General features: G+C 59.9%; 1 protein-coding gene across 2 annotated transcripts; it reads right to left on the bottom strand.

Moving 5' to 3' along the window:
* Nucleotides 1-9: 9 nt before the first annotated feature.
* Nucleotides 10-7,020, bottom strand: SLC5A2 (solute carrier family 5 member 2). Of its 2 annotated transcripts, XM_082358577.1 has the most exons (14): nt 6,487-7,020; nt 5,880-5,951; nt 5,699-5,803; nt 4,666-4,830; nt 4,250-4,355; nt 3,463-3,543; nt 3,082-3,311; nt 2,634-2,769; nt 2,289-2,396; nt 2,012-2,162; nt 1,722-1,890; nt 1,431-1,646; nt 541-670; nt 10-465 (listed from the first exon to the last, which is right to left on the bottom strand). In XM_082358577.1, exons 1-14 carry the CDS (start codon nt 6,610-6,612, stop codon nt 239-241), a joined length of 2,022 nt encoding a protein of 673 aa, XP_082214703.1. In that variant the 5' UTR covers nt 6,613-7,020; the 3' UTR covers nt 10-238. The 2 variants fall into 2 exon arrangements, with proteins under 2 accessions (XP_082214703.1, XP_082214702.1); XM_082358576.1 differs by having other exon boundaries at nt 10-670.
* Between the last annotated feature and the right edge of the window lie 1,363 nt (nt 7,021-8,383).

The raw sequence follows: 8,383 nt of genomic DNA, 5'->3' as shown, positions 1-8,383 counted from the left end.
CCACAGCAGGACCTGGGAAAGGCAGCTTTATTTTTGCTTAGGGGCACCGATGTGGCCAGTTGGCCAAGGAATTGACTACCAATCAGATGGACTGGGCCCCAGGCAGAGACAAGGTAGAGAGAAGGGGTACCAGGGCCTTCCCCCTGCACTCTCCTGCCCCAGGCCCTTCTCACCACTGCAGGCTCCCCACCCCCACTCACTGCAAGGCTGTGGCTCATGGCGCCCGACACAGTTGACCTCAGGCGTAAAAGCCCCAGAGGAACGTGGCCACAGCCATCATGAGCAGGGCATTGAGGCTGACGACACGGGCCCAGCTTGGGTCCTCACTGATGTCCTCCAGTCGCCTGGCTGCGGCAGCCATCTCCTCCTGGGTAGGGCGTGGGGGACTGCCTGCCCCACCCCTGCTCATTCCACAGAACCAGAGCAGACACTGGTGCAACAGGCCTGGTGCTGGGGACGGGGGCTCTGGGAGAAATTGCGGCCGTACAGTTAGTCGGCTCCCCCAGCTCCCCAACCCCAGCTCCCCGGGCAGTGCCTTACCCTCCATCTCCACCGCGTGCTCAGGGCGCCCGTTCTGTACAGGGGCTGAGGGTGGACCTGCTAGCTCCTCAGCATCCAGGTCCTCCCGCTCCTCCTTGCTGTACCGGAGACTGAAGACCAGGCGGTGGAGCTGGGGAAGGGTGGGAGCAGGGACCAAGTGGGAGTGCCGTTCCCCCACCCCGAACCTGGAGGTCTCTCATCCACACCGGCACTCCCTCACCTCCCCCTGTCCAGCCTGCACACCCGCCCAGGCTCACTCCAGGATGACCTTCCACGGCTGCCCTTTGCCCTCAGGCTAAACCCGAGCTCCTCAGCTGGGTGTTTAAAGCTCTTGGCCCTGCTCAGCCCTCTGCTTCATCACCCTGTCTACACTCACGATTGTAGTACTTTAGTCTTACAGCCCTGCTAACAGTGTTCCTTCCCGTGGGTGTTTGCTCACAGGGTTCCCTCCTGCTGCCTTTCGCCTTCTCCACCCGTGGGGTCCTGCCCATCCTTCCGGGCCCACCTCTTTTGTCCTCCCCCAAGTCAGCTCTGCCCTGGGGCACCTGCCTTGCCACAGCACAAGACCAAACCCTTTTTGGGCTTTCAGGGTAGTACTCTGTCCCTCTCAGCCACCAATCAGGCCAAGACTCTGGGGGGCTTTAACCTCCCCCACAGTCTTCTTCAAGCCGCCTCCAAACCACCTCAAATAAATGTGATTTAAATAAAAACATTGTACTTGCTTTGCAAATGAAGCTTCAAACTGGACTCTCAGCCTGCCCTCACCAAGCCTCGGTATAGAAATTCAGGTGCTACCCACTGGGAGTTCTGGGAAGCAGGCTGGCCGACTGCTGGTGGAGAGGGCCCGCAGCGGCCCACGTTTGGTGCCCCGTCCAGAGGCCCGCTCTTACGTGCTTGCGTGGGATGGGCGGTGTGCACAGCGAGACCACGAGGGTGAGGAGGCCGGTGCAGACGAAGAGCACGATGGCGAAGTAGAGGTAGTGCACGCGGCAGAGGAGCGCGGGGCACGCCGAAGGGCGCACGCAGCTGCCCGAGCCAAAGGAGAACTCGGGAACCAGGCGTGCCAGACCCATCAGCAGGCCCCCGATCAGTCCCCAGAAGGCGCCCTGCGGGGCCAGAGAGCGCATCAGCCTCGGGTTTCCAAGTCCGGCGCCGAGCTCCCAATGAACGCACACACTCACCTTCTCATTAACGCGGGGCACGAAGAGCGCCAGCACGAAGACGGCCGACACCGGCGGCGCCAGGTAGCTGGAGACCGACTGGATGTAATCAAAGAGCTGCCCGCCCTGCGCCGCCTGCACCACGGGAAGCCAGGCCACCGACACGGCCACGATGAACACCACCCAGAGCCTGCGGTGGACGGCCATCAGGTGGTTTCACCCGGGACCCCGTCTCCCCCTGTCCCTACGCGTGCTCCCTGCCCCCACCCGGGGCTGATTCGTGGGGCAGGAGATGGAAAACCCAGGCCCACCGTCCTACTAGCAGCAACTCGCGGTCGCCCGCGCGGGGCCGCAGGCGCGTGTAGATGTCCATGGTGAAAAGCGTGCTGCTGCTGTTAAAGATCGAGGCCAGCGAGGACATGAGCGCGGCCAGCATGACCGCCAGCATGAGTCCGCGCAGACCTGCGGGCCGACGGAGCCGTGAGTCTGGGGCCACGAGGGGGTCCCGGGAGGGTGCGGGCTGGGCGAGGGGTGACTCCTCCCACTGGCGCCTGTGGGCAGCGGGGCAACCCGGGGGCCCGCTCTCACCGTTGGGCATGAGCTTCACGACGAGCCGCGGGTAGGCGATGTTGGAGCACCCCACCTCGGTGCCACACACGCGCTTACACACCTCTGGCACCACGCACGCCACCTCGTCTGCGGGAAAGGGCACGACGCGGCTAGGGCGGCACCGGGTCTGGAACTTCGGATCCCAGAAGTGGGGACGGGGAATCCCAGTGGAGGAGAGATGGGACCCCCGGGTGGGAGGTGGGACTGGGTGGCCCAGATCTCAGGACGGGAACGGAAATGGGAGACAGGCACCTGTATCCTTGCACAAGAAAGGGGATGGATGGGGCACAGGACTCTCGGTCGGGGCGGGGTTGCAGACGTTACCCGGGTAAAGAATGCGGCTGATCATGCCCGGCATGACCATGAGGAACATGGGCATCAGCTTCAAGTAGCCGCACAGGATGCAGCCCGCCTTGATGTGGGTCAGGTTTTTCCCAGCCAGGCAGCGCTGCACTATGACCTGCGACGAGGGGCGTTCAACTACCTGCGTCCAGTCCCGGGTACCCCGCCCCTCCCGCCCTGCCTCAACTCGCTGCTCTAATCCAGACCCCACGGCTGGCCCATCGAAGCGGGCAATTCAGCTCCAAGCGCAGACCCTGACTCGGATCCAGCTCCATCTGGTTTAGCTCTAACTGGCGGGCTTCCCGCTCCCTCGGACCACGCCTTCCACCTGGCTTCCCAGATGGGTTCAGGCTCCACCCATCTCAGCTCCGCCCACCGCGGTTCCAGTTCTGCCCCAGCCTCGCTCCCCGCCCAGGCCCTGACCCCGCACCTGGTCGCTGCACCAGTACCAGCTTGAGACGATGGTAAGCCCCAGAAGCAGCGCAGGCCACGGCAGGTCCCCCGTCACAGGGTCCCGGAGCAGATGGTAGGAGTCGGGCCGGGGTCGATAGCAGGAGCTGGAGATGTTGCCCACCGCCGGATCCTCGGACACCGTCAGGGACGTCATTGCCCCCAGGTATTTGTCGAAAAGCCCCGAATACCCGCCCACCTCGTGGAAGGCTGTGAGGGCAAAGCAGTTAGGGGACATGGTGCCCGCGACAAGGTCCTTCCTAGGACCCACATGCCGCAGACGCGCGATGTCCCTGCTCCCAGGTGGAGAGATCTGCGAACTGTGACCTCTGCGCCCCTCCCCCATCAGCTGAGCCCGTACCGTAACCCATGAGGACGAAGGCCCCCGCGAGAATGACGAAGGTCTGCACCGTATCCGTGTACATCAGCGCTGCCAGCCCTCCTGCAATGGCCTGGGTCAGTGGAGACAGCCCAGACAGGCTGCCACACTGTACATACAGTGTCTTTGTGCGAATTGGAAAAGGGTTCCCCTTTCCTGGAGGGCAAATTTCAAAAGGATGGCCCATTCCCTGGGCTCACGCACTCCAGCGTCAGGAGGCAGGGCTGCGTGAGCACAGTGGGGCTGAGTTTTAGGCTCCACTAATGCCAGGTGCCCACGTGCAGGACTTCCGCTACAGGCCCTCCTCTCAGCCCCAGTTTTCTCTTCTGTGTGATAGGAGGAGGTGATTCTCTAAGGTCCGATTCTCATCCCATTTGAAGGGCCGGGCTCCTCAAGCCGACCTTGGTACCAGGCCCCACCCACGCTGCTCCAGCGTCAGGCCTCGGGCACCACCCCAGAATCCTCCAACCTGCACTGGGTTTGGTGAGCTTTGGAGTCTGGCCAAGTCGGCTCTCCCTTCCCAGGTGTTCAAGAGCTGTTAAATCTTCGTTTTTGCCCAGGCCCAGGACGGGCTCAGATCTCTGAACTTCCAGACCAAATCCAAGGAATGTGGAGGGGGAGAGTAGTTGGCTTTCCAAAGATTTAGGTCCTTCTCCTGCTTGCATCACATCACCCTTAAGAACTTCTCCAGCCCGCTTTCCTTTGGTGACTCCCCCAAGCCCCGCCCACAGATCCACGCTCCCTTCCCTAAGCCCCTGCCACCTGCCACCTGTCACAGTGTAGATCATGGTGATGCCCAGAAGCGCGATGACGGAGGCATAGATGTTCCAGCCCAGAGCCTGTTGAATGAATACCGCCCCGGAGAACATGTCCACCTTGGGGGAAGGAGCAAGCGCGCAGGTCAGGACCCAGGGGCCAGGGTGGGGACCCAGGTCCACTTTCTGCCCAGATCACGACCCTATGTGGCCACACCTCAAAAGTTCCCTCGTTTTTAGATGCCCTGGTCTTCCCAGATACCTCTCACTATGGTTGTCGCCCCAGAAGCCTATTCCTTGCAGGCCCTGCCTCCATCACGGTTCTTACAGTCATTGCTCCTTGGTCCCGCCCCGTCCAGGGCTTTCCAGAGACCTCCACTGGGTGATCCCACCCTACCAGGGTCCCGACCAACTCCCCGCGCATGCGCACCGAAATCTTGGTGAAGATGTACAGAAAAAGCGAGAGCACGGACAAGTAGAGGCGGATTCGATGGCCGCCAAAGCGCTTGCGCAGGTACTGCGGCATCGTAATGACGCCCGCGGTCAGGTACACGGGCGCGAAGAGCCAGCCAAGTAGCAGCACCACGAACAGCGCCTGCGGGCACAGCGCGACAGCTGAGGGTCACTCCCTGTGGGAGATCCTGCCATGAGTGCGTCCTCGCCCCTGATGGGTCTGAGGAACCTTCTTCTCTTGGTGAAAAGTGCTACTCCAAGGCAAGGTTGCAGGAGGGGCCCAGAGGACACAGATGCAGATGTCCCTGGGCCCTGGTCATTAGGGACAAGGTCTTGATACTTTGTTGGGCCCATAACTAGAGCCCTTCTTGCCCTGCCAGGCCATGACCCCTGGCCATCCCTCCCAAGATGGTCCCTATCCTCCTCGTCCTCCCCCCCACCCCCACACACACCTGAATCCAAGCACAGAACCCTCAGCCTGACCCCCAACCTCTGCCTTCCCTCTCCTCTCCACCCACCCAAACCTTCCGTCCCTCAAGGCTCAGCTCAGAGGCCTCCTCCTCCAGGAAGCCCTGAGCTCAAAGCCCTGATTTTCCCAACCCTCCGTCTCCTGCCCACTTCTGCAAGGGGCTTTCATTTAGCCCAGTGATCCTCACAGGCCACAGATTCAGAGAGCATCAGAAGAAGCACTTCACTATCCTTGAGACTGTTCACCCCACTCCAGAGAGGAGTAAAATCAAGGCCACAGAGGGCGTGGCTGGTCCAGGCTCACATAGCGATAGCGAGTCAGGAGCAGGGCCTACCCCCGCCCTGAACGTGGTATCTCCCACATGCCTCTGCCTCCAAGCTGGCTGCGTGAGCCTCCCTCGAAGCCCAGCCCCACCTCACAGCTGGGAAGTCCCACCTCTGGTCTCACATCCCCACCTCTGCCGCCTGGAGCCTCTCCAGGTGTGACCCTTCCAGGGGTTCCCACGGGGAGGTGGGGGTTATTGGCAAAAAGGGGCGCTCACATTCCACTCAAATCCAGCCACAGCCAGGCCGCTTGCCGCGCCCGTCCCTGCCAGGCCCACGAAGTGGCCACTGCCGATGTTGCTGGCGAAGAGAGAGGCCCCGACCTGGGTAGCCAGAGGTTGGGGTGAGCCAGGCTGCTTCTCTAGGCCTCCTCCCGCTCCACAGCCCAGTCTCTCTCACCGGCCACCACGCCATGCTTCGTCCCGCCAGGAAGTAGCCGCCAACGGTGCCTCTGTTGGTTCTGCACATGGACTGGGGGACGGGAGTGGGGAGACGCCTGGGTTTGGGGCACATCTTTGGACCTCATTAGCCTCCTCAACACATTCCTCAGCCTTGTTTCAGGCTGAAGATTAACCAGTGCACGGCTCCCCTGACGGTTCATACCTGCACCCCCAGCCTCCTCCCAGGCACCCAGATCTACCCAGACCCTAACCTAGGGTCCGGTTCCCCAAGCCTGAGTGTGGCTGCATTCGGCCGCACTTTCCTGGGGGCCCTGGATATGGGTTTCTGGTCAGCCAGCCATTATGTAGAAGAGACCTCATTTACAATGCTGTCCCCATGAAGATCCACCAACCCCTCAACTAGTCCAATCCAAAGGTGGACAGACAAGGCATGCATGAGTGTGGGCTGGGCCACCCTGGGGCTAGCAAAAGACTTACTTGCCCCCCACCTCGGGTTTCTCCCTCAAAGATCCAGGCATCCTTCCCCTACCACACATCGGGACTGTCCGAGACTTTTCCCCCAGGCTCCAAAAGCGGGCCCCCAGCAGCATCCTCCAACTTCTCACCCACAAGCCGACACCAATGACCAGCAGGAAATAAGCCGCAATGACCAGGATGTCGGCAGTGTTGTCAATTAGGGCCCTCTGTTCCCCCAGCCCTGGTGCTGAGCCTGCCTCTGTGTGTTCCTCCATTCTGCCCAGGATCTGCCCCTCAGGGCACCAGCCCCTGGATTCCCCCCGGGGAAGGATTAATGGTTACCCCGGGGGCAATGAGCCGACAAGTCCCCCCTCCCCGGCTTTGTTTAGCTGAATCAGTTCTCACTGAGGCTGCAGGCTGGTCCTGCGGAGCTGGGCACTTTCAAATTCAAGAGCACTCCCCTTCCTGGGCCTTAGCCCCCACCCCTTCTCCAGAGCTCCAGGCTCAAAATCACTTCTTTCACCTGCTAAAAATGCCTACCCTTCAGCTTTGACCTACGGATCCTGGCTGAGCCAGCCCCCTGATTCTGACTAATCCAGAGGGGTCATTTTCAAACCCAAATCTGACAGTGTCACTCCCCTGCTTAGGAAGACTCCATATCTCCCCATCACACCCCGGAGGAGGCAGCAGCTTCTCAGCCTGATGCCCCGACCCCTGCCCACCCTTCCCCTTGCTCCTCCATACCAAACCCAGAGTGAAATCGTATTTCTTTCCCATTCCCTTGCCCAACCCGGCCCCTGTATTCTCATACCCCCAAACTTTTGTATAAGCTGTGCCTTCTGCCTAGAATGCCTCCCTGCCTCCCAGATGGTCAGCTCCTACTCAGCCTTTAGTGCCCAGCCCATGGCATCTCTTCGGGAAAAACTTCTTGGACTTTCCTGACACAGTTCTGAGCACATTGCATGGACCTTGCCTGGGTCCAGGTCTGTCTCCCCAGTTGACCAAAGACTCCCCAAGAGCAGGAAATGATCTGATTCATCCCTGGAGTCCCATTGCTCAGCACAGGGCTGGATGCAAGAAGGGAGGGGTTGGATAAATATCCATACCTCTGCCTTTCTAGAAGAACTGACCAGACTTGGATGTCTGATTATGGGAACTGGGTTCATGCTGGAGATGGGGAACAGAGAACAATATTTTAGGGGAATGTGATGAGTTATTTAAGGAATGCCTTCATTTTGGTCCCTTCAAAAGCAGACTCTACGATGAGAATTGGGGTGCAAGGACTGTATTGGGGAGCTGATCCCAGTAAGGAGTGGGGAAGAGAGACAAAGAAAGGAGAAAGGCCAATAAAGCATGTGTTGATCGAAAGGTTACCACTGTGACAATCCCAGTGGGGACCCTCTGAGACACTGTGGAGAACTCACCTCAGAACTGACCCCCAAGGGGCCAGAAAGCTGGGGTATTCATTCACCAATCCCTGTCTCTAACTGGCTGGAGGTTACGGAACCTCCCCCACCCACCCCAGGCCCTCCTCCAGAGAGCACCCTGACAGAAACTCAGGGAGCAGCTGGGGAGACTGAGTGTCTGGGAAGTGTCTGCATACGACTTCCCAGATGGGCCAGGTGGATATGGGCAGGGCACCCACAGTGTCTGCTTCAGTGGGCAATGAATTTGAAGGGCCTGGGAGAAATCCAGGGGCAAGCATCAGAGGACACGTTGGGGTTATGGGCACTTAAAATCAAATCTGTGTGCCCTTGCGGGGGCCTGCAAAGCCCTTCGTGATGTGGCACCTAGTTCCTCTTTGACCTCATCTCCAACTACTCTCTCCCTTGCTCACTCTAATCAACCACACTGGCCTCCTTTTCTTTCTTCCAATATGCCAAGCTTTTTCCTACCGCCTGGCCTTTGCATTTGCTGTTTCCTCTGCCTGGGATGCTCTCCTCAGGCTCTTTGCCTGGCTGGCTCTTTCCTCAACCTTCAAAGTCTCAATGTAGATATTCACAGAGGCCTTCTCTGACAGGCTGGTTCAAGTACTCCCTTCCCTAC

The sequence above is a fragment of the Balaenoptera borealis genome (genome assembly GCF_965194805.1).
Source record: "Balaenoptera borealis genome assembly, chromosome: 16".
NCBI classification, from domain to species: domain Eukaryota; kingdom Metazoa; phylum Chordata; class Mammalia; order Artiodactyla; family Balaenopteridae; genus Balaenoptera; species Balaenoptera borealis.
Note: the sequence above shows the minus strand (reverse complement) of the source record. Positions and strands in the feature narration are given on the sequence as shown.

Bases quoted from the DNA above. Each gene is read 5' to 3' on its own strand.
- SLC5A2 (XM_082358576.1), bottom strand. From the start codon at position 6,612: ATGGAGGAACACACAGAGGCAGGCTCAGCACCAGGGCTGGGGGAACAG. The intron at 3,544-4,249 runs GTGGCAGGTGGC...AGGCCATTGCAG, and splicing joins CATGATCTACACTGTGACAG to GAGGGCTGGCAGCGCTGATG. The intron at 2,397-2,633 runs GTAACGTCTGCA...CCTTTCCCGCAG, and splicing joins CAGCCGCATTCTTTACCCGG to ACGAGGTGGCGTGCGTGGTG.